General features: G+C 38.8%; 1 protein-coding gene across 5 annotated transcripts in view; it reads right to left on the bottom strand.

Moving 5' to 3' along the window:
• The window catches only part of lama2 (laminin, alpha 2), a 299,175-nt gene that overhangs the window by 76,417 nt on the left and 196,424 nt on the right, over nt 1–26,334 (bottom strand). For 3 of the 5 annotated variants that reach the window (XM_049478821.1, XM_049478822.1, XM_049478825.1), the window contains 9 exons: nt 21,481–21,624; nt 15,541–15,717; nt 15,131–15,316; nt 13,367–13,485; nt 12,362–12,479; nt 6,461–6,595; nt 4,387–4,511; nt 3,494–3,580; nt 2,325–2,518 (listed from right to left, as the gene is read on the bottom strand). In XM_049478821.1, the coding sequence (XP_049334778.1) occupies nt 2,325–2,518; nt 3,494–3,580; nt 4,387–4,511; nt 6,461–6,595; nt 12,362–12,479; nt 13,367–13,485; nt 15,131–15,316; nt 15,541–15,717; nt 21,481–21,624 (1,285 nt within the window). The remainder of the gene's footprint in view (nt 1–2,324; nt 2,519–3,493; nt 3,581–4,386; nt 4,512–6,460; nt 6,596–12,361; nt 12,480–13,366; nt 13,486–15,130; nt 15,317–15,540; nt 15,718–21,480; nt 21,625–26,334) is intronic. The other 2 variants (XM_049478823.1, XM_049478828.1) reach the window with 1 other exon arrangement.

Genomic DNA, 26,334 nt, shown 5'->3' with positions numbered 1-26,334 from the left:
TTATGATTTTTATGATTTATGATCTCTTAAAATGTTATGAATATGAACTTCTTTTCTTTGTCCGTAGTTATAAAATAAAACAACAATGTTCATTTTACTCAAACATATAACTATAGCTCTATTCTTGTTTCAGCTTTAGTTCCTTTCAGAATAAGCCCTTTAATGGCTCTGTCACTTTAAAACAGATGGATTTGTTTTGGGCTTGGAGTGTTTATAGGGGCAGTGGTGTGGAAATACAAAAGTTTTTCCTAATATATCCCCTTTAGGTTCTTGGTATTAAATAAATAAATGTTTACTAATGAGTCCTAATAAATAAATATTCAGAATGAGATTTCACTAAACAAATATCGAAAAATGTCCAGCAAGTTAAAGAAGTGAGGGAGTGAGTTTGAGCTCTAGCACTTCATCACCTGAAGCAGCAGCACTGTTACCCACAGCGGGAGTGTTAAAGCACACCGCATGCAGCCACAGCACGGCGTGAGGTAACAGAGTGAAGAAATGATCTCCAGCACAGAGAGTAAGACCCCAAACACCTGAGAGAGCTAATTAAGAGCTGCCTGAGCTCTGTCTGATAAACAGCACCACCCTCCAACTCATAACTTACCCGCAAAGCAGCGTTCACTCCCGCTGCTGCGTTAGAGTGTACCGAGTGTGTACTTCACACAGCTGGAGACCAACACATCAAACTTCAACTCCGAGGGTCTTTTCACATCTATAGTTGAAATCCGTTAGCGAGTTTGTAAACTTGGAGCGTTTTTCTCCTTGGTTTGATTTGATTTCATACAGTGAAAAATCCAAATAAACTCAAATAAACTCTCTATAAACTGTCTGGGATTGGAGCAAGAATGTAAATACAGCAAGAAGGTCCTTTGTTCAGTAGACCAGATAAAACCCGAAGACCCAAATTTTAATTTAGCACAAATTTGCAGATTAGCACTGATAAGGGTTGAGTCAGATCAAGATCAGATCACATTTTCACCACAAACAAACCATTTCATTCAGCTATTCAAGACCATCTGCATCGTAGTTTTTGGGGCAGCTGTTTTGGTCCATAATCATACAGTATAATTACTATATGAATTTAACCAAAAGTGAAAATAAACCAGATTCTTGTTTAAACGGACCGAACAGGGCAGGTGTGAAAACATCTTTACCACAGGATGTTAAGATTAAGGTCACAGCACACTTCACACTTTACTAGTACGATAATGTTTTACAGTGTCTCTGTGTGTGCGTTTGTGAGGGGGAACTGATCAAAATGTACCTTTTCTCGTATGCCTTCATTACTTTTGCCATTTTTTCACCATAGTATAAATGAAATAGCTTAAATTTAAAATTGATTCAAAGCCTAGACTAGTGGGCTAGTTGTCATGGGCATGGCTATCTTTTTTTAAGGGGCAATTAAGCTCCCCTAAAAGTGAAAGCATACAGCAGTTTGTTGCATGAACAATCAAACAGCACTCTTTGTGCTGTTACTGTTCAATGTTTTTTTTTTTAATTTACCGTATTTTTTACACTATAAAGCTCACCGGATTATAAGGCGCAATATCAATGAATGTCTATTTTCTGGTCTATTTTTTTATACAAGGGGCAAAGTTAAACGAACGCTGGATGGTAATCTACACAGATTTATCTCCTGAAAACTGTTTATTTGAGTGAGTAAAGTGCTTCCACTTATTTACAGTAAGCTTAGATTTCCAGATTTCCACTTAGGTTGGGTGCAGCAGCATTAGCATTAGCGGCTAACCGCTAGCGCTACATATATTGCCGTTTGATATAGCATGTGAATGACGTCTGTTGGTTATTCTTGAGCCATGGAAACTGGCATGTAGTTATCAGGGACAGCGAATTAAAATAAAGTTTTTTTTTTTTTTTTTTGCCACTTCCATCTGAACAGTTTCAATTGCCCATGTTTTGGCAGTGCATCCCTAACAATAAGTGTGGTTATGAATAGTATAGGTGTAAATGTATATACACCAAAGTTGTAATGAAATGATCATAATATTAGGATCTAGAATGAAGTCGTAATAACATTAAATAAATATTTAAAGTATTAATAGTGTTATTTTCCAGAATTATGTTCTAATAATCTATATTTTAAGAGCAAACTGCTAATATTAGACATAAATGCTACAAATCTAAAACGCTGACACTGATTATAAAGATTTATTACAGTTGTTATTACTGTCTAAATTGTAAAGGACATACAAATGTTTAGGTATTATAATGATATGTGTATGATTTTATCATACATATCCATGTGTGTGTGTGTGTGTGTATGTGCTCAAGTATGTATTAGTACTGTTATCAAACTCCATACATACACACAATGCCTGCAGGTCCACACACATGCTTCTCCATGCAGTGGTCACACTTCAGTCCGGTGGCTCCGGGTCTGCACTGGCACTGCCCCGTGTGTGTGTCACACGGAACCGGCCATGCGCCGACCACATCACACTTACACTCCTCACACTTCCCGCCCACTTTCCGCGGGTCACCGTGATAACCGGCCGCACACCTGCAGGAGGGAGGGGTCAGCATAGTGAGATTACACACAGGAGGTACACACTTTAACACTTGAGCGTAACATGAAAGTGCCAGTAGTCATTCCCTTTGCCAGCGCGGCACTTTTGCGTGTCTCAGCAGAGGATACTAACTATTCACACTAATAAGGTATGTCAGCAGCTCATTTAAAGGAAGAGCAATGTTATTTTATTCTTTATTCTGTTTATTGCTGATATAAGAGCTGGATTTGTGTGTGTAACGAGAGGGGCTGTACACACGTTGAGCGCATGCTACACATACAATGCTACTGCATGGCTTAGGATTGATAGGATTGGGCAGCTGACTGTTGACTGTCATCAGGGTTTTAATCGGTCAGTGGTGCATCTGTATTTCCTGCCACCGAGACAGAAACACATCAGATATTTACCTGAACACAACTCACTTTCAGACCACCACACCCAGTGTGTTAGACAAAGTAAAACAGACAGGGCTTGGCCTCTATGTTTGCCTTAAAATAAGCGATGAAAATTTAAAGGTTAAAGGAGTAGCATCACAGAGTGCTCAGACGAAAGCACAGTGACTCAGTTCCAATACATCAGCTCACAGACACCTTGTGCTGATAGACATCACCCTTTAGAGTGATGAGGGGAAAGAGCGCCATCTACCCACCCAGAGAGAGCAAGACAAATTGTGCTCTCTCAGGACTCCGGCAGCTGATAGCAAGCTGCATGATCAGGATTCGACCCGGCGATCTCCTGATGATAGTGGCAGCACTCAGAGCCCTATAAAGGTCAATATTTGAGTAATATCTGTGATAACAGTATGTTACTCCCGCAAAACATTACTCCAGTATATAAACAAGTAAAAGAAAAGCATTAAGATCATCTACATTGATAAACAGAGCATTAAATTAATTTTAAAAAGACTGAAAAGGCTGAAAAACAAATCATTAAATCTCACATAATATTAGAAAATGATAAGATCATACCTTTCACAGTGTTTTCCATCGTAGCCTACAGGACACGCAGTACAGCGGTAATCTCCAAAACCCTGTGCTACACAGGTCGGACTAAAACTGAGAGAATACAATTTATTATTTTTATTTATTTAATATTTAATTTACACTGTAAAACAATCAAACGTCTAGTTCATAGCATAATAATACAGACATAGTGCAGTGAGAAGCGAATGAGAGTGTAGTAATAATAGAGAAAGTAATTATTGTAATAATACTTAAGCAATAATAATTAAGCAATAGTACATGAAAGGGAGTGCTATAACATGTAATACTAGCACTGCTGTGCTGCGATCATAGGCATGAGGCCACAGGCTGAGTGTATTATTGAGATTATACCACAGTTTCATTTTCGTAGTTTATTGAAAAGAATATGATCTGGTTGGTCATAAAAACTCCACAACTTAAAATAGTTCCATTCCTGCTCTGTTTGTAGCTGTGCTGTTTGGCTTGTAAGTGCCGCATCGTTGCTAGGTCACCTAAATGTGGTGGAGTAATACATAGAGAGCTTCGGTTACAGTGCATTACCGGCTGATAACGGCACTTATAAAACGTCCCTCAGCCAATCACATTGCAGATTCGGAACTAACTGTGGTATAATACAGTAATGACACAGATATAATACAGTTATTACACAATAGCAAAATTATGGCGAGTATGCTAGTAGAAATACAGCAATAACACAGGTTTACAACTGTATTAAAAATGCAAATACTGTCTTTATTTTAGGTGTTACTGCCTTGTTATTACACTACAGTTATAAGTAATAACTATGTTGTTACTACTTTATTACTATTAGTGCTGTAATTACTGTGATATTATTGCATTACGCAGTTCTTCACAGCTACTGCTATGTGTGTACATACTTGTTTTCTGGATTGGTCAGGGGGCAGGCGCAGGGTTTGCAGTCTTCTGGAGATCCACGGACGATTCCGTAATAACCCGCAACACACCTTTCACACTTCTCCCCCTCTGTGTGGTGCTGACAATTCTGCTCAACAAACACACATCCACCAAATGTCAAACATCTAGTACAAACCATTTCTACACTGCCTGCACAAAAAAAAAAACATCACCTGGATTTAAATAAGTAAATGATGTGGGGTTGATGGTGCAGTTGGTCAGGTTTAGGTTCAGCAACAGTATGTGCTGAAAGAATGAGGTCAGCTGACTACCTGAATATACTGAATATAGACCAGGTTATTCCTGAATCAATAAATATGACCCAAGCATATTCCAAGATGGCAATTTCAGGATTCATTAGGGCTGGAATTGTGAAAGAGTTCAGGATTCAGGGAGCATGAGATCATCATTTTCACACATGGATTGAGAGAGTTCACCACAGAGTCCAGATCTTAACCTCATTAAGAATCTTTGGGATGTGATGAAGAGGCTTTGTGCAGCGATCAGACTCTTCCATCATCAATGCTGCTGCAAGATCTTGGTGAAAAATTAATTCAACACTGGATTGGAATAAATCTTGTGACATTGCAGAAGCTTATAGAAACAATGCCACAGTGAATGTGTGCTGAAATTAAAGCTAATTATTGTTTACTTTAAGTTACAATAGATCCCATTCTTTATACAACAAATGAAAAATCATTAGGAATAACACTTTATTACCACATTACAACAGTTTTATCAAAGCACAGGCAGTATGCAAAGATGAGGGAGGCAAAGAAAAGACAACGAACAGACAAAAATAAAAAAATGGTCAATGCATAAAATATACAACAAATTTTAGCTACAGGGAAAGACAGTAAGAGAGAGAGAAAGAGAGAAAGAGACAGTATAAGTCACAAAATATGTTTTATTCTCTTTTTCACTCTCTCTGTATTTCTTCTTTATTGCCTCTCTTTAACTGTTGCACATATTCTGTGAAATACATACCTCCTCTAAATCTCTCACTCCCTCTCTGTCTCAAAGAGATATAAGAAAAAGAAAGAGTGAGAGCAAATGAGAGAGAGAGAGAGAGAGAGAAACTAAACTTGGGCGTTGCTGCTCTGTGTCACTCTAAGACTTTCATTAACTTTCGGTGTACCTCGATTAACTAAATTAGCCTCCTCGCTCTCGCTCACCGCTTCCAATTAGCACAAACGCCATAAAATGCAAATGATATTGTTATTAGCGCACATGCTAATGAAGACCCCAACTGAACTCAGAGCTTCTGAGGAGAAAACCTGGAGTTCAGCTCGCACACTTCATTCAAACGAGTGTGTACACATATTTTACACTGTTACTGAAGTGGCCAGTTAGTGGAAGCACAAGGTAGTAGTAGTAGGTGTTTCTAATAAAGTGGCCAGTGAGTGGAAGCACAAGGTAGTAGTAGGTGTTTCTAATAAAGTGGCCAGTGAGTGGAAACACAAGGTATAGGTAGTAGGTGTTTCTAATAAAGTGGCCAGTGAGTGGAAGCGCAAGGTATAGGTAGTAGGTGTTTCTAATAAAGTGGCCAGTGAGTGGAAGCACAAGGTATTAGTAGGTGTTTCTAATAAAGTGGCCAGTGAGTGGAAGCACAAGAGGTATAGTAGTAGTAGGTGTTTCTAATAAAGTGGCCAGTGAGTGGAAGCACAAGAGGTATAGTAGTAGTAGGTGTTTCTAATAAAGTGGCCACAGAGTAAAAGCACAAGGTATACGTATAGGTGTTTCTAATAAAGTGGCCAGTGAGTGGAAGCACGAGGCATTAGTAGTAGGTCTTTCTAATAAAGTGGCCAGTGAGTGGAAGCACAAAGTATAGGTAGTAGGTGTTTCTAATAAAGTGGCCAGCGAGTGGAAGCACAAGGTATTAGTAGGTGTTTCTAATAAAACCCTGTTTACATAAATTAACTTTGCTTTTTCCTTTTAATGTTTGAAACTGAATGTTCAGTCAGAAAGATGCATCATCAGGTAACTGGCCAATCAGATCAGGGCTGTGTGATCTACAGCTGTGTTTTGGAGGCTCACCTGGCAGATGGAGGTTTCAGGGTCGCAGGTGTTGCTGTGGCCGTTACACTGACACCGCACGCAGCTGCCAATGCCGGCTCTGGATGCTGGACCACCTGCTTTCACTGACAACCTGTAGAACCCGGCAGCACACTCCTGCAACACACACACACACACACACACACATTAGACAAATCGTTCACTGACGAGGGATGAGTCATGCTGCGAAAGTCCGGGAGAAAAATGGCAAGATTTATAATAATAAAATGAATGATAAAAATCTGATAACAATGTAACATAACACACTCACTAACAAAAAATATACACACTCTGGATTCCTGCAAAACTAAAAAATAAATAAATAAATAATACAATTCAATGTCTTAGGCAAATATGTAAACAAGTACAAGCGTGGTCTGGTAGACACTGGGTCATGCCACAAGCAAAATTTGCATTCATGCTTTCCAAATGCAATGCAATGCTCTTAGATGCTTCTTTTGGGTAGTGTTCCTCTTGGTGAGAGATTCTTGAGCTAGACATGCCTCTATAACCCACTCTATAACCCACAAAGACATTTGCCTAGTTGTTAGACTTTGAAGGAGGCACATCATTGAATTGAGAGAAGCAGAGTGGCTGTCTAAATGAATTATCTGCCATCTAAGTTGGCAGTGGAGCTGTTAATGCAACACTTGAATGCTATGGACATGACCTGTATTTACTGTCTTTAGCAACAAATCCAGGGACCCATCACATACGACAGTCAGTTAACCCTAGTAGTAATAGGAGGGACAATAACAGCTTAGTGATATGTGTAGGGTTATGTGTTAGGACATGTGTTGCCTCAACTGGCATGTTTCAGCAGGATAATGCTCACTGACACACAGCAAGCATTTCCCAGGAATGTCTCAGACAGATTGCAACATTTTTTTGACTTGCCCAGTCACCAGATGTTTCACCAATTAAGCATTTACAGGATCAGCTGGCACATCAACTTTGGCAACCTATGAATGTGCAGGATCTACAGGCCCAGCTGCAACATACAGCTCTGGAAAAAAATAAGGGACCATTTAAAATTGTGAGTTTCTTTGATTTTACCAAATTTAAAAACCTCTGGAATGTAATCAAGAGGAAGACGGATGATCCCAAGCCATCAAACCAACAACCAGAACTGCTTGAATTTTTGCACAAGGAGTTGCTTAAAGTTATTCAAAAGCAGTGTGTAAGACTGGTGAAGGAGAACATGCCAGCATGGATACAAAAACTGTAAATAATATACTTCAAAATACTTAAATCTTCATGATTATGAACTTGTTGTCTTTGCATTATTTGGGGTCTCAAAGCTCTGCATCTTTTTGTTATTTCAGCCATTTCTAAATGACAATATTTTTATTTGGAATAAAACAACATTCATTTTACTCAAACATATATCTATAAATAGCAAAATCATAGAAACTGATTCAGAAAATGAAATAGTCTCTTAGTTTTTTTTCCAAAGCTGTTCATGTCAGTCCTGACCTTGTCAGTCTACCTGCTCTAGACTTAAAGCTCACCTTCCGCGAAAATCCGATTTTTCTTGTTTTTTGTGGAATACAGTAGGTCTCTCCGAGTTGAATGTGTACACCTGCACATTAAACTGTTTTGCAGCCCCCATTGTCTGCAGGAGCTAAGCAAAGAAATCCCCCCTCCCCCCCTCCGAAAAACGGGTGAATTTTGAATTATCTTTCTGCCTACGTAGGCAGAAACTCACAGACCAGCCCACCTTGGCTCGAGAAACTCCCAGAGGCGGAGCTGAAGCGACGCAACATCACCGCTCATCAGTTAGGAGGTGGGAGGCAGTGAGCGGCAGAGCGGTGGAGGGGCGTCGCAGTGCTCCTAGCCAATCAGAGGAGAGATATTTGCATGCTGTTTGCATGTATGAATATTCATGAGCAAAGCTGGAATCCGGTCATTTTGGACACACCCCTAAAACAGTCCATTAAAAAAGAGCTATACAGAGACACCTGAGCACTTTTTTTTTACAAAAACGGCTCACATGTCATTCGTTCATACTAGAGACCACAACTAGACATTTTAAAATGAAAGAAAAAACGACGGAAGGTGACCTTTAAGCTAAACTTAGACAACAAAGACTCCAATTCCCAGCATGCACTCACTCCGGACTTCCCTGACTCACACTCGCCGAGCTTCTGATTACCCACACCTGCCTGTCTTTCTTTGTATAAATACCTCCCTGTTTCTGTTGTTCCCTCGCTGAGTATTGAATCTAGCTAGCTAGCCCTTCTACTAAGTGTTTTTTTTATAGTTTTTCCTTCTTACTGAACCATTTTTGTGTTTTTTGACCTTTGTATTGTTTGTTTACCGTTGCCAACCCTTATTTTTGTATTTTTTACTACTCCCTTGCGTATGACCCTTTGCTTGCTCACTCTGTTTTTTTTTTCATTTGCTGCCATACTATTATTGCCTGCCCCAGACTACTCTTGTATGCCTAGCCTCTTTATTAATGAACTGTGTGTTTGGTATCCGTGTGTATCTTATCTTATATCCAGGCTGGAGTTAGCTCAACAGGCTATTAGAACCTTCTTTCAACTATACAGTCTTTTAATAATATATGACATAATTTGTTATCATGCCTTCATTAAAGCTGCCAACCTCTGAATAACACAGTTTAACGGAATCCTCACAGGTGCTCTCTAACCTTTGCACAGTGCTTTAAGTCTGTTTCTCTGCACAGACTAATCAGCCTCTCTCTCTCTTTCTCTTCCTCTATCTCTATCTATTCATCTATATATAGAGAGAGATAGATGAGTCTCCTGTCTCTTGCTCTCTTTCTCTCTCTCTCTCTTTTGAGAATATATCGAGCCCATTTAGTCCTCCATCTGTTTCTGGGGAACTTGCTAAATGCCTGCTTAAAAATACTTTATTAACTATGAGGCGGATCCCAGGAACTGCCATCTGTCCTCATGAAGCTCGATCCAACCTGAAACTGAACAACACGCTCACACTGGCAGTTCATGCGCACGCACACACTGCCTGATTTAAGCCTTTTGTATCAGGTTTAAGGAGGGAAATGGTGAGAAACTGGAAAGGATTATATAAAAACAGGCTGAGCTATTGAAAGTCATGCTCAACAGATGTTTGAGAATCCTGTTTTAAAATGTGCACGATATTGCCAAAAGTATCCAGTCGCCTGCCTTCTGTTTGGTGTTTCTGTGCTAGTCTGAAGGCCACATGAAGTTTGGAGGTCTGTAGTAATCAATACAGCATCTGATTCATCCTTTTACAGATTGACAGAGTGAGTTGTTTTCATTACCAGTTGCTTCCACTCTGTTATAATAGTATCAGGGCCAGAGATTTTAAAACTTTTAAATGCATTAAAAAACAACATTACCGTATTTTTTGCACTATAAGGCACACTTTAAATCATTTAATTTCCCCAAGAATCATCAGTGTTACTGTCGCTTTATAATCAGGTGCTCCTTATGTATGAATTTTACCAGTCAGGTTGTAAGGAGCAGTAAAGACTCTCCGCTAAAGTACAGTGTTATTCAGGAGTTTAAGTTTAGTTCTCCAGCACCGAGACTGGAGCAGTATTAGCATTCGCAGCTAACTATGCTAAGTGCTAGCTCTTTCACCGTTCAGAGGTGCGTATTATCAGCCTGTAGCTTGCTGCTAACCCTGGCTAGCACTGCTGGAGCAGCATTAGCATTATCTGTTAACTGCACTAAGCACTAGCTCTTTTGCCATTTAGAGGTGAGTATTATTGGCCTGTTGCCTGTTGCTAACCCTGGCTAGCACTGCTGGAGTAGCATTAGCATTAGCCACTAACCACACTAAGCGCTGAATGGCTGAATGGCTCTTTCACCATTCAGAGCTGAGTATTATCAGCCTGTAGCCTGCTGCTAACCCTGGTTAGCATTGCTGGAGCAGCATTAGCATTATCTGTTAACTGCACTAAGCGCTAGCCCTTTCATCATTCAGAGGTGATTATAATTGGACTGTAGCCTGCTGCTAAACCTAGCTTGCCCTGCTAAAGCAGCATTAGCATTATAGCATTGTTGTTATTAGTTGATTTCTTGCTATATTTAGCACAATTTTGTGCAGGAAACTGTGTGGTTTCAGTAATATGTTTTCTTTAATCCTTACAAAAATTTTTAACTTATAAAACCTTCCCTTTATTTTATAGGAAATCACACAGCCAGTTTTAGCCAGTTATTAGCCAGTGATTCCACTGATTTAATTTCATATTTTAAGTTTTTGCTGTCCGATGAACCTCAGCTTATTACCAATTACCAATTATAGGACATGATGTTTGTCAATAAAATAAGCTTGTTGAATAATTGAATCATTAGCTGATTAACAAGTTGAGATTAATGTAACATAGTTAATTTAACAATTATTTTATAATTTTATAGTACTCATTGACAGCTCTGTTGCTAATAATACTAATTCAAAAACTGTTCTAAATTGATAGATACCTGAAACAGCTCTGTGTTCTCCTGCTGACTGCTGAGGACTGTCTTGTGCATGGTGTTTATGGTGTATACTGGCAGCATATAGCATGAGGGGGTGTAGGCAGTGAGGATGGATGTGTCCCAAAAAAATGTGTCTGTTCAAAAAACAATGCACCCTGTAGGTCTCTTGCCACTATAGTTCTGCATGTTGTTGACGTCTCCAGGAAGTGCACTTTGATGGTAAGTGTAGGATGTAAGGAGTGGTTTTGGATGAGGTTGTAAAAGCAAATATTTTAAGTGCACTGAGTGAGAAGCAGAAAAACTAAACGTGACAGAAAAATTGGTGGCTTTGCTAAAAACATTATGTTCAGGGCTTGTTATAAATATGTAATAATTAGGATGGGTGAGCAGATATTTTTGACAATATAGTGAATGTATGTGGCATGTATGTGCCTAAAACAAGGCTGCCAACAGTCGCCTATAGGTGTCCCTATAGGTGTTGCATGGTGCCACACCTCAAAAAGTGCAGACAAAAGTAATAAATAAATAAATAATACAACAAATAAGAGTATCTTTCTTCAAAATTAAAACCTATGAACAATCCCTGAAAAACATCAAACACATAATACACTGTCATGCCACAAGCCATGGGCCAGCAACTGGTCCCATGTCCCATGACTTTTGCCAAGTCCTACGGGAGCAAAAGAAGGTTGCACTCCTCCTGCATTGACTGTTAGCGTGATTTATTTCTGCCAGAGTTGCTTGTTTCTTCGCACGGACAATTCTTGCCAGACACCACCGGTCATGATAATTACCACTCACTATGCTGTCCATGTGTAGCAATACCTTCTATGACATATTCCTGGTACATACTTGACACTGTGGTATGAGGAATTTCAAATGCCCACCCAACTTTGTTTGGAAATGGAATGTCATATCCATCCATCACTCACTCACTATAAGGAATTACTTCAACTATATAATTCATTATAATTTGAACTGCCTTGCTATGAGCACACTGGCCAGTGTCCGACCTCACTTACAAGATAGCACCTAAAAATTTGTACAGACGTGGGTTTTTCCAAGCCATCTCCTAGGGTAACACGTCTCTCTGAGTGCACACAAGCTGTGACCAAGTGCTTCAGTTTATTTAGATTGGTTTACTCTAAAATAAGGATTTTGATTGGTTCTTCCTCTAGAAGTGATGAGGGACTATTATACTGTTATTATTACATAACCTGCTCGAATCTCTAACTTTGTAAATATGTGATTGATATAAAAAAGCTAGACCACTTAAAAGGTACTTGGATTTGAAAAATAACAATTTTTATTTTTCTGTAGTTTAACTAGCAGCTTCTCGGTTCTCAGCTTGTGCTGATGCTTGTTGTGAGATAATGAGCAAAGATGCAGCTACATAATGATGGACTGTGTGTATGCGTGTGTGTGTGTGTTTGGAAGAGTGTTACAGTACCTCACAGGACAGTCCAGAGTATCCCTGAGGACAGTCGCACTTTTCAATCTGGAACGCTCTCTCGCTCTCCACTGACGGTCGGCCCTCCTCCGCCACCACCAGAGCAATCTCTGAAATCCTGAGGGACACACACACACACACACACACACACAAAATAAACACATGCCATGGCTTAAACAAATTAGTTTCTTGTGTTTTTTTAAGTGTGTGGGTTTCTCCACATCCTGATCCTCATGAGTTTTCCCTCTTTGCTCCACAGACTCAGTCTGGCACTCGAGGAATAGCGAACAGCAAAAACCACAACAGTAAACGAGTTGCTAAATCAAGCTGATCCCATTTGGGAGTGTTTAAAAAAAGAATCACAGATAAAAGTCTGGTGAGCAGATAATCTGTTGTTTTTTATTCATTCGCTGACGCCCTCCTGTTCTGCGCATCAGAAGCTGCCGAGGGATTTAGCGACAAAATAGCCGGAGAAAAGGCTCGCTGTTCTGGAAGCGCCAGACTGAGTCCGCTGAGGAAAACCGAGCGAATCAGCCTCAAGAGAATCACAAGCTAGCTCTGATAAACACAGATAAATATTTTAAAAACTCTATAGTGTGTCATCTCTGTCTAAAAAAAGCTCTGTTTCTCCCAAACAGGAACTTAAAGCCTCAAAGTACATTTAGAATAGGAAGTACACTGTGTTTATTTTACTACAAGCATGGTGCAAAAGTGGCTTAAGAAAAAAGTGGCTTAAGAAAGATCATTAGGTCAAACAGGGGGGCGAGTAACACAAAAGTAACGCAATAGTTACTTTTACTGGTAACTAGTTACTTTTATAGTGGAGACACTCAGTTAGAAACTCAGTTACTTTTGTTGGAGAAGTAACTAGTAACTATAACTAATTACTTTTTCAAAGTAGTGTGCCCAATACTGGTCATCGGTGTGTAAAAACAAGGTTGTGTGTAAAACTGTGATTGTCCCTTGATGTCTGGATTATAAAATTGCATTATAAAAACTGTGTACCTGCTCTGCCTCATGACGTTGCCGTGGGAGGCTCTGATTAGAATGTATTCGATGTAGAAGAGAACATCCATAAAGTCCTCTCGGGTCATTGGCCTGTTGTCCTGGTGCTTCCACTCATGCTGCACAACAACAGTAAAAAATAAAATAATCACAAAAAAGTTCAAGCTTCTGTTTATCCACACCTCTAGACTGCTCTCTCCCCTAAAATATACATACCATACTTTACAGATATAATGAAGGGAACTTTTCTGTTAATAAAACAACATCTGTCCAAAATGATGTACATTCATTTATATATTACTTGCCAAATATAAAAGTAAGAGCAAAGCAACCTCCAATGTTTCCATGTGTACCATATATACAACATTGGGGTCTATCGTACATCCTGCACAAACCGTGTTGCAATGCTATTTCCTCTATTTTCACGCCTTGAACCAGCATCTTTCAAATAAAAGATGGAAATAAGGGTGTGTTCAGGTAAATTTCTGGCAGCAGAAAACACAATTGTGCCACTGACTGAAAACAACCCTGACAACAGCCTACTGTCAGATGTTCATTGCTATCTTGGCAATGCAGGTACGCCGTGCACTTACTAAATAAAACAGTAAACAGAACCCAAAATAAAATTAATTTTCTGTTTCTCATGCCATGCAAGGTGTATTTTTCACGATAACAAAGACATGCCCTAAATTAAGCTTGGACGTTGGGCTTCGGATGTCTTATGTTCTTAACCCCCTACAGCATCACTTCTTTTGGAAAAAAATAGTCATCTCTTTTTTTGTTAATCCCTGGTGAGAGAGCAGTTAATAAAATCAGAAAAAAATGGTCTAACAGCATAATGTTGCCCTGAGGCAACAAGAAAAGGAGAAACACAGTTTTAGTAAGCATATTAAATCAAAATATGCCTTTAAATAGCCAAACATACGTCCCTACATTTTCATTTACATATACACAATCTATAAGATTATCTACCCCTAAAGTTGTGGCACAGAGACATGTCTGGTGTATAATATTAAAAAAAAAACCCAGAGAAACACTTAAAGAGACAATATTAAAAAAATGTTTTGTTGCCTGAGGGCAACAACATGTCATTTAGGGTTAAAAAAAATACATAAATCCAAAAACATCTTTTTTAATTTAAAATCTAACACAATAAAAATACAAATATAGAAAATGTAAGATATTTTATTAGAAGAATTCATTTTCAGAAAAAAGTCTGACTTTTATGGATCCATTAAAGCAGCACTAGGTAGGATTTCCTTGATTATTGATCTTTTTAAAAAAGTGAAAAAACAGCTTGAAACTCACTGCAGCGCTGCATTGAGGTGTAATAGGAGGAATAGCGGTGCTCTCGTGTCTGTGCCGGGCTCCTCTGAGCTCAAACCAGACTCTGTAAGTTTTCCGAGGCGGCCGCGACCAACGCTCGAGAGAACTGCGACCTGCTTTCCGACCTGTAGTTCTAACAGTTCTACAAGGACTACTGGTTCATTCTTTACAGACTAACATACAGACACTCTGGCAGAAGCTGGAAAGAGACCGAATATGTCTGTGAAAGCCAGAAAACCAGAAAGAGAAACTAATCCGCCTGAAACATTTATTACATTCTACAACTGTAGGGGGAGCCCACGAGCACAAAATCTCAATCCTACCTAGTGGAGCTCTAACTCTGCTGTCAGGAGCATTTATCACAGTAACAGCTCTCGTGCAGCGAGCTCTTCTGTCTAATCACTCTTATCTCCACAGCCGCCGCTGTCACTTGCTCACCTCTGTCATGTCGATCTCGTGGCGGGTCAGCTGGCCGATCTGCGGCGCACTCATGTGGCGGACCATGACCTTGTCTCTGTTGGGGCCGCCCTTAATGATGACCTGTGGCTCGTAGGAGGTTTGGCCTGTTTCGTCACGAGCCTCATAGTAGATGGCGTACTTCAACTTCCCACCATAAGCAGTGATCTGATATAATGATCAAATTAATCAATAAATTAATTAATGAATCAATGCACACATCACTGGTTCTGTCATATAATCAATATACTGAAAGGAAAATAAACTGTAATGAAAAGCAGCTTATCAAATAATCTAAAATCAACTAAGTCAAAGTGTTATTTAATGACAATTTATTTGTGGCCAAAAAATAAATAAAAAAAAAAAACTGAAAAAATTAGTCAGATTCGAACCATGGAGCCTCTGAACTGTTTGGGCAGTCTCCAGTAGAAAGGTTCAGTTATCTCCTGTCGGACCAGGTCAGCGTTAGCGATGATCTCGGGGTGCTGGAACGTCATTCCGACTGTAGTTTCCTTTACATTGGTCCTGTCCACCAGGGGGAGCACCGTCTGCTCGGGCATCAGCGTCAACTACAGCCAAGCAAGAAAATAAATAATATCAATACAATATCAGCAGAGTTCCTCCTATTGTACCTATAGATGAATTTAAACTGTGTGGGCAATCTTTTTATGAAAGTTAATTGTAAAAATATTATACTATTATTTTGTCTAACATTACTGATTCTGAGTGTAGATTGATTGTCATTACTACTACTGAGTTCTGAATGGTTAGTATTTTCGCTACTAAGTCCCGACTGGTTCACATTACTACTACTGATTGCTGAATGGTTGCTATTCTTGCTACTGAAATCTGAATGGTGAAGATAATACTACTGATTGCTGAATGGTTGTTGTTCTTGGTACTGATTCCTGAATGATTGCTGTTCTTGCTACTAAGTGATGAATGGTTGCTGTTCTTGGTACTGAGTTCTGAATGGTGGAGATAATAATACTGATTGCTAAATGTTTGAGATAATACTACTGAGTGCTAAATGGTTGCTGTTCTTGCTACTGCGTGCTGAATGGTGGAGATAATATTACTGATTGTTGAATGTTTGAGATAATACTACTGAATGCTGAATGGTTGAGATTACTACTACTCAATGCTGAATGGTTGAGATTACTACTACTGAGTGCTGAATGGTTGAGATTACTACTACTGAATGCTGAATGGTTGAGATTACTGCTACTGAATGCTGATTGGTTGGACTTACTGCTACTGAGTGCTGAATGGTTGAGATTACTACTACTCAATGCTGAATGGTTGAGATTACTACTACTCAATGCTGAATGGTTGAGATTACTGCTACTGAATGCTGAATGGTTCAGATTACTGCTACTGAATGCTGATTGGTTGGACTTACTGCTACTGAATGCTGAATGGTTGGACTTACTGCTACTGATTGCTGAATGGTTGAGATTACTACTACTGAAGTCTGACTGCTTGACATTACTGCTACTAAATTCTAAGAGATTGGTATTCTTCTTACTTATTGCTGAATGGATGACATTACTACTACTGAATGCTGAATGGTTGGTATTCTTGCTACTGAATGCTGATTGTTACCACTACTAAATGTTCAAAGTCTCGTGTTCCAACAACTGTAGTAATAATAATAATAATAATAATAACATAACATTTATGTATGCACTATACAATGACTATATAAGCAGAAACGTTTTACTTTTATGTCCTCTATTGCTAACATAGCTCATAATTTGTAGGCCATTTTGGATAAAAGCATCCACTAGATGCAATGCAATGTAATGTAAAACAATAATTCATACAGTAAGGGTGTGTGTGTGTATTGTGTCTGTTAAAATAAGTGTGTTTGTTCATGCTATTTTTATCTTTTCACATCATTATGGGAAGTCAGAGGTGCTCACAATCCTACAGTGCAGAGACGGCCATGCAGGGTCAACTTTTGAGCGGAATTTAAATCTGCTCATTTCTGCATACACCGCGTGAGGCGTGCGCGCGGCAGAGAGTCAGACCTTCCCTCCCCGGGGCGACTAAACCGCACTCCCCGAGTCAACATGCAATCTTACGAGTCAGTGACTCAGAGAAAATCTCCCACTTTCCCACAAAATGAACTAAAGGATTCTGGACGCGCTCCTCCCTCCACGGCAAACAAACTCAGATTAACTTCTGGGCTGCAACCTTTATTTAATTTGTTTGCCGATTGCGGCTTATTCGCAAGTGTCCTCCAGCGCTCTTCCGCCGCACGCATCTCCATGGACATGCTGGGGGTGATGGGACTTTGGGGGGATCTTGGAAGAAATCCTTATTAAAAACAAACAAGGGCCAGAACAATATCTCTCCTCTCTCTTTCTCCTCCATTCTCTCCTTCGCTCTGCCACCTCATCAGCAAACAAACTTCACAGTATCTTCAGAGTTTGCTCTCTGTCTCTCTCTAACCTTCTTTCTGTTCTATTTCACTTTTTAAACCCCAGGTTTCAATGGAAATATAAGAATATAAGCACAATGAAACATCACAAAAACAGTGATTTCAATACTGCAAGGACCAGGAAGTTAATGATATTTTTACCTTCAGATGTGTGGCGCAGTGGATAATACCACTGCCTGCTTGTGAGCTAACCACACATTGTGGGAAACTGGGGTTCAATTCCAGGTTTGGGTGACTATACTGTAATACACCAATAAGAGTCTGGATCTCTTACCAAAAATAGTCTCAGCCAAAATAACATAAATGTAAATCTAACTCATTTGGAAACTCATTTCCTCAGTACATGCTATGCGGGTGATCTTTGGGCCCTCAGGAGGCACTGCATTAAAAACAGGCTGTACTGATTCTGTACTTAAAATCCCTGCAAGGATAATAGCATAAGATGGAACAATCTGGAGTTGAAACAGTGTTGATATCTTGAACTTGTGTGGTGGTCTACTTATGTTGCCACAACAATAATATTAACATGGATAACAGCACTGTTGCACATATAGCCAGCATTAAACACATAATTTAAAGCCCAGATCACCACAATATGTCTAGCCATTAAATTTCTACACTGAAAAACTTTATTTCACATTTAATTCTCTTGGATTTCTTGGATTGTATTTTTTCATGCCAAATTTGGTGCTTGTATCCCGAAGTGAACAATTCTCCTGGAATATGGATTTAATCTGCAGCACTAACAGAAGATCCACAACTGTTAAGAAGTTAAAAATCGGACAACCCATATAACAAGCATACCTTGGCTCAAAGTTTGACGTTGAGGTTGGGACTAAGCTGGGACTAGGTTAGCCAGATGTTGGGTGTCAACCAATGTTTGACATTGGGTGTCACGGATGACCCAGGCAGGGAGACGAGGAGGCAGACACAGGTGCAGGTAAGGCGAGAAATTTATTAAATAAATAAATAAACAAATAAACAAAGAACAGCGAAACAAACCAAAACAAACTAGGGAGACTAGAGAACATAAATAAAACAAACAAGAGATAATAAGAATAACTAAACAGGGAGTATATAAATATATAAGGAAAAAGACTAATAAAACTAGATAAACAAAACAGAACTGTACAAAACAAGAATTACACAAGAAGATAAACAAAGAACAAGGGACTCGGGCTAAGGCTATGAAAACACAGAGAACAGAGAAACGCAGAGGGACAGACAACGGGGGACAGTGCAAAGACCGACAGAGGACAAGTGACAGAGGAAGTCTATTTAACTAAACAGGAAACACACTGGGAGTGGAAACACCTGGGGAAGGGGTGGAGCTACAAATGAGACATGAGGTAATGGAAAATCACAGGCAGAACACAGGGGCACGGGTCACGTGGGACAACACAGGCACGAGGACAGACAGGAAACAGGGCCAGGCGTGACATTGGGCCTATATTGGCCTGACTTTGGGTATCAACTATTGCTTAACTTTGGGACTACGTTGGCCTGACTTGGGTGTCAACCAATGCTTAAATTTAGGTCTACATTGACCTGACATTGGGTGTCAACCAATGTTTGACGTTGGTCCTACATTGGCCTGATGTTGGGTGTCAACCAATGGTTGATGTTGGTCCTACATTGGCCTGACATTGGGTGCCAACCAGTGTTTAAAGTTGAAACTACGCTGGCCTAATATTGGGTGTCAACCAAAGCTTGATGTTGGGAATATATTGGCCTGACATTGGAAGCCAACCAATGTTTGACCTTGGTCCTACATTGCCCTGACGTTGGGTGCCAACCAATGTGTGACATTGGGACTATGTTGGCCTGACTTGGGTGTCAACCAACGCTTAAAGTTAGGACTACATTGACTTGACATTGGGTGCCAACCATTGTTTGAAGTTGGTCCTACATTGGCCTGATGTTGGGTGCCAACCAATGTTTGACATTGGGACTACATTGGCCTGACGTTAGGTGCCAACCAGTGCTTGACGTTGAGCCTATGTTGGCCTACCATAGGGTGTCTACCAACTGTTATCATTCCTCCTCACTTCTAAGACATTTACATATTGTTGATAAAAGGAGAACAGATGCTATACACAATAGTAGACATGACCTTGTCTTAACATTAATAAACGAAAAGTAAATTTCTCACTTTTAACATTTGATATGTGTACTATGTTTGACTGTGAATAAAATATGGGTCTAGGAGATATGCAAAATCATTGCTTTCTGCTTTTACTTACTTCATTTTTTTATTTACATTTTACACAGTAAACCAATTTTTTTTGGAATTGGGATTGTAGATAGAAATTAAATATCTTGTTTTTCTTGATATGAGCTCTTTATAGTCTTAGTGTTTACACCCACTTAAAAGCTGCTAAACAGGAGAGGCTTTGCTCGGACAGGAAGAGCCAACGGAGAGGAACATGTGTTGCCCCAGTAACCATCATCCTCTCCGGAGCAGAGCATTAACTATGTACACAAACACACATGCACACACCCCACCACTCAACATAAGCCCTGTCTCACTGCTGATGATGATCATTTCTAGTAATAAATGACTGGTAAAGCCACAGGGAGAGACTGCGTTTAAGATTTAATCTGTGTAGAATATGAAGGGATTCTGCTGAATGAAGCAGAGCACATTAAACATGCACACTCACTGATTAATAAAACAGTACAACACCTCAGTCACGTGTGTGTGTGTGTGTGTAATAAATTTGTTTTCATATGTGCCTACTGGTATTTAATGAATATCTAGGAGTATAAACAAGACAAGTTTAATTAGGATTCATTTTAAAGAGAAACTAGTTTGGCTGCAAGTTGTATCCAATGACAATACACACCAAAACATTTTGATCCACCCATAAATTGGCATAAAGTGAATTCTGTTGATTATATGGGAACAGTGGCACATGTAAAAGTTTGGAATATTTATACGATGATAACTAAATAATTGGTTCTTGTTCACATTATTGTGCCACGTCCATTTTTAAGCATTCGTGTTTGAATTTCCAGTCAGATGTATCATGCTCACATTGTATTTAAAGTTAATGCAGTCTAGTCAGAAGTAGCTACTGCTGTGGGTCCTGATCATAAAGTAGCAAGCTAAGCTAATCCAAGTCTATATAAAGAAAATATGATAAGGTGCCCAGATAGGTGTAGAAGAAGTGCAACAAAAGTGAATATAATATGGTGTGTTGCCCTAAGTTGCCCTCACAATGATAAACTGTCTCCCAAAAGATGCCCTTTCTAATTTCTTGCCCCTGCTTTTCAAATGGTATGAGGCTTACACTGCAGTTATTTTCAGAACATCTAATTAACCAGTTTCTAAATCAGTTTTTCTGATTTTGCTATTTATAGGTTTATGTTTGAGTAAAATTAACATTGTTGTTTTATTCTACAAACTACAGACATTTCTCCCAAATTCCAAATAAATATATTGTCATTTAGAGCATTTATTTTCAGAAAATGAGAAATGCCTTAAATAAAAAAAAAAGTTGCAGAGCTTTCAGACCTCAAACAATGAAAAGAAAACAAGTTCATATTCATATTCAAGTTTTAGGAGTTCAGAAATCAATATTTGGTGAAATAACCCTGATTTGTAATCACAGTGTTTATGAATCTTGGCATGTTCTCCTCCACCAGTTTTACACACTGCTTTTGGGTAAATTTATGCCACTCTTGGTGCAACATTTCAAGCAGTTCAGCTTGTTTTGTTGGCTTGTGATCATCCATCTTCCTCTTGAGTATATTCCAGTGGTTTTCAATTTGGTAAAATCAAAGAAACTCATTATTTTAAGTCATCATTTTCATATATTGCATTATTTGTGTGTACAGCTTGTTTATAATTAGATAAATAAGTGTGTGTGTGTGTTTTACTCACCCTCATGCGTATAAGCCCCTGTGCTTCAGTGCAGGACTGGCTCATGCCGAAACAGTAACAGTGGCTGCAGCCCAGAGGATTGCTGACACTCAGTCCAAAAGTACCAGCCTTACATGAGCTACACCGTACACCCTCCACATTAGCCTGGGGAACACACATATTACACACATATATTACACACACATATTACACACATATTACTGATAACAACACCACCAAACAATACCTGCCAAAAGATTCAGAACACCCCAATTTTTACCATTTTCAGCTCATCCAGTGAATAACCAAGTCATTGATTAACAACTAAATAACATCTGGTGCGTAGCAATGAAATTAAATATTGAGCTTTGGAAATTAATGCAAAAATGAATGCACTGCTACTGAACTACTAACAAATAGACTAAACAATAGTGTTCTAAAACTTCTGAACAGGAATGTATGTTCACCTGGAACACATATGTTGTACCTTAAGTCAATTTAGGTGCTTATATTTTGATTTTAATCAACCTCAACAGTCCCATTACTCAATGTAAAGTTGATCCCAATTATTGCATCAATTTCAGATCCTCATTACAGAGGAATTAAGGAATGTACAATAATAATTAATTGCTGCACCAAGTGCCCCATTTCTGAAGACATAAAATGCCCTTAAATTAACCAGTGAACCAGCAGCTAGGTTGCTGAACTGCTTTAGTTACTTATATCTGTATTAAGTAGGTTATCCCAATTCTTAGGGAGATGGTTTTACCCCTTCCTCTTGTAACCCTGTTTCAACAGAAAGAGTTACACTCCAACCTGTGCAATAGTCACTTTAGTTTAGTTTTGTTTTGTGGACACACACAAACATGAAAAAAAGAAGTATGGCTGTCTTGTTTTCTTTTTTTTCTTGGTCATTCCTGTTCCTATCTTTCTCTTCCTATTTTTGCTTGTCCTTTTTAGTTTGCTTGTTTTCCTCTTAATGTGCTTTCTAGCCAAAGGCTCTGTTTTGTTTCTCTCTTGTCTCTGTTCCAACCTGTATCTTTTTTTAACCCAGCCCCCTCGTTATCTTCCACAGGTGTTCCTTGTCTGTGTCTGTGTATATCGCTGCTCTCCAATGAAAAACATGAAGCTCCAAAACAGCAACTTTACTGGAGGATTATAAAATCTTGGTAGTTTATTTCAAGTAATTGTAGAGAATTTCTATTGGTCCATTCATGCAGAAAATCTGACACAATGTGTAGAAAAAATTGTGTTTTCAAATTTTGTAGTCCACTAAAAATGGAAAAATACCCCATGTTTCTTTTGTTCTTTGTCGTGCTTTTTGACCCACAGTCATGCCTTGTATGTTCCCGCTTAGTTTCTGGTTTGTTTTCTTTAAATAGTTTCTTTGTTCCTTTGTGTCACACCTTAGTGTGTGTCTGTCTTGTGTTTTTCCTTTTTTTGGGTCCTTCCTGCTCCTGTCCTGTTCTCTTGTTTTGTTTACCTCCCCATGTCATTCATGTGTAGCACATGGCCTGTGTTATTGTCCTGTCTCTGCCTTAGCCCCGCCCTGTCATCTGTAACCCCTCCTGTCTCTGCCCCCTCATTACTTCTACAGGTGTCCCTTGTGTGTGCCTGTGTATAAATACCCCATGTGCTCCTTTGTTCACTGTCATGCTTTTTGTTTGATCCTGACTGGATGTTTTTCTGTGTTTGTTTCACCTATAACCTGCTGTGTTTTTGTCCACAGAGTTCTGGTTTGTTTTCTTTATATTGTTTGATTCTTTGTTTATTTGTTTATTTCAATTCTTTGTTTGTTTTGACCTGGTTTAGTCATTTGTTTTATAGTCTTAGTGATTATTTTCTGTCTCAGTTTTTGTTTGTTTTTTGAAATGTCAAACAATAAAACCGACATGCATTTGCATCCTGCCTCCAATGCATTACACTTTGACTTCTTATTTGTTAGTCCTTATTAGTCCTTTGGTGTTTGTTTTATAGTCTTCATTTTTTGTTTGTTTTTTAGTCTTAGGGTTTTTTGTTTCTATGTTTGATATAAATATGGCTCTAGTGATAAAATCAACATGCACTTGCATCCTGCCTCCAACTTGAATGCGTTACACATTAATGAAAGCAGACCTGGTGTTTACCTGAAGCTGCAGGTTAGAGTGTGTGTTACAGGTTGTGGTGCTGGATAAGAACGTCCCACAGAATTCTGTACTGGAGACTTTCTAACCCCTCTATATTTATCTGCAGAGCTTTACGTCCACAGTAACAGAGTCATGCAGCTGTCAGCACACAGACCAGAGCAGGACAATCTGCTGCTTCACCCAGATGACAGTCTGTGTGTGTGTGTGTGTGTGTGTGTAGAGAGAGAGAGAGAGAAAGAGAGAGGAAAAGGAAGAACCGTGGAGGCCTGAGGGACCACACGATGGACAGTCCTTTATGTGCGCACACACACACACACACACACACACTCACACACTCTCTGTGAGATTAGGACAGAAGGAAAGAAGGGAAGGACTATTTTGACAGGCTGACTGCACTCATATGTGTCTTTGAACTACAGTGCGTGTGTACATCTGTGTGTGTGTGTGTGTGTAGTTGTGTGTGTGTGTGTGTGTGTGTGTGTGTGTGTGCGTGCAAGAGTGTGTGTTTGTATGTGGGGGCACTATGACAAGCAGCACTGCTACACAGACAGGCCTGTCACACACACCAACCAAGTATATGGGTGATGGCTCTCATTAACACTGACAACACACGCACGCACACACACACACACACACACACACACACACACACACACACACACACAGGAAAATGCACCTTTCAACACAAGCACACAGACAGAAGAAGCATAAGAGCAAAAGATCAAACACTGTTAATGTTAAACACATTCAGCAGTGTTAGGCAGTGTGTGTAAGTGAATGCCAGGGCAGGGCTGTTTGTGTAGTGCTGAGTACTGAGTGGGTTTCTTGCTATATTAGTGTTGAGGAGTGTACGTTGTTGTGTGTGTGTGTGTGTGTGTGTGTGTGTGTGTGTGTGTGTGTATGTGTGTGTTGGAGATCATTTGTGTGACATAGTTGCAGTCTTTTGTAAGAATTAAAAATACAATACATAATGATGCGCAGTTAATCTCAATAACCATATTAATCTGTGTAGTTAAATGTAATTAATCACATTATTTTGTGCAGTTAATCCCAAAATTTATAATAATCTGTTTAGGTAACTTTAATTAATTACATTATTTTGTGCAATTAATCTAAATACTTATATTAATCTGTAATCTAAATACTCATATTGATCTGTTTAGTTAATTGTGATCAATCACATTATTTTGTGCAATTAATCCCAATACTTATATTAATCTGTAATGTAAATACTCATATCATCGCTGTCCAATGAAAAACAGGTATCTCCAAAACAGCAATTTACAGCAGAGAGAAAAAACCTTCTAAACTTTTAATGGAAGTCAACGTAAAAACAGTTTGTTTCAGAACATTTTGAAGTATTACTATTAGTCCATTTATCAATAAATTTTGGCACAGTGTATGGGAAAGTTTGTGCAGTTAATCCCAATACTTATATTAGTCTGTGTAGATAATTATGATCAATTATATTATTTTGTGCAGTTAATATAAATCATTAATTTTGTTGGTGTAAGTGATTGTAAATATTTACATTAATTTGTTTTTTATTTTGTTTGTTTATCCTAATAATCGCATGAATTTGTGTAGCTGATTGTAATTAGTAACAGTATTTTTTGCAGTTAATGCCAATTCTAATATTAATCTGTTTGGTTAATTATGATTAATTATATTATTTCCTGAAGCTAATCTAAATACTTGAATTGATTTGTGTAGTTAATTATGATCCATTATATTATTTTGTGCAGTTAATCACAATGAATTATATATTATATTGAGATGAATCACAATATTTCTGTATGTAAATGTCAGTAAGAGGACTATTCTATGTAGTTTACAGTAATTTATGATGTTATTGTGATAAATCAATTTACATCACATTACACATGTTAATTGTAATGGGACATGAGACCTCATGAGACCTCAAGGATAAATGTGTGCGTTGGGTCTCGAGAATAGGTGTGGATGTGAGTTGCATGTTTGCATGGACAATTGTAGCCAGATGCTGGCGGTCACGATCATTAGTACTCACTGCACTGTTCACTGTGGAAAGTTATCCCTTTTTTATACACACATGACACTGTGAATCGCTTGTTGTGAATAATTACATTATTTTATGTAGTTAATAGGGGTGTGACGAGATTAAAACGTGATGATATTTCTCATCAAGCTTTAACCTGTGACGCGGGAAAAAGAAATAGTTTAGTGTGGACTTTTTAAGCGGGATCTGGCAACCCAGTAGCAATAGCAGCGAGTGCGGTGGCTGAGCATCGAGAGCAGCTCTCAGCAGAAGAGAAAAAAAAAATCGGGCATTTGCATAGAAGATTCTTCTGCTACTTTTTAGTTGTATGTCTGGCTGCATTTTGGCTCCAGTGGAAACAATAAACGTTAACAGAGTGACCAACAAGACACAAACCATATGTTAATACTGTACGTAAATCCTACACGTGACTGTTTCATAGACAGCTGTACTGTAATCCCTTAGCTCTGTACTGTATTAAAAAAAAGTTCTGTCTCTGTTTGCACTTCAAGCATAGTCCTAATATGACTGGTTATGGTTATGCATAGTTAAATTACAAGAGATTTAGGGGAAAAAACACAAACCATAGGCTTAATATGATGGTTGTGGTTTGCACTTATTGTTTGCACTATATAAGACCTAGAAAAGGTTTTTTTTTTATTCTTATTTCTATTTTTTATAGAATCGATGTGTGAGAGAAACCAGTCTGTTAAGTGTGAGTTATATGATTTT

This window comes from Astyanax mexicanus, chromosome 1 (genome assembly GCF_023375975.1).
Source record: "Astyanax mexicanus isolate ESR-SI-001 chromosome 1, AstMex3_surface, whole genome shotgun sequence".
Lineage (NCBI taxonomy): Eukaryota > Metazoa > Chordata > Actinopteri > Characiformes > Acestrorhamphidae > Astyanax > Astyanax mexicanus.
This window is presented reverse-complemented; position numbering and strand designations above follow the sequence as displayed.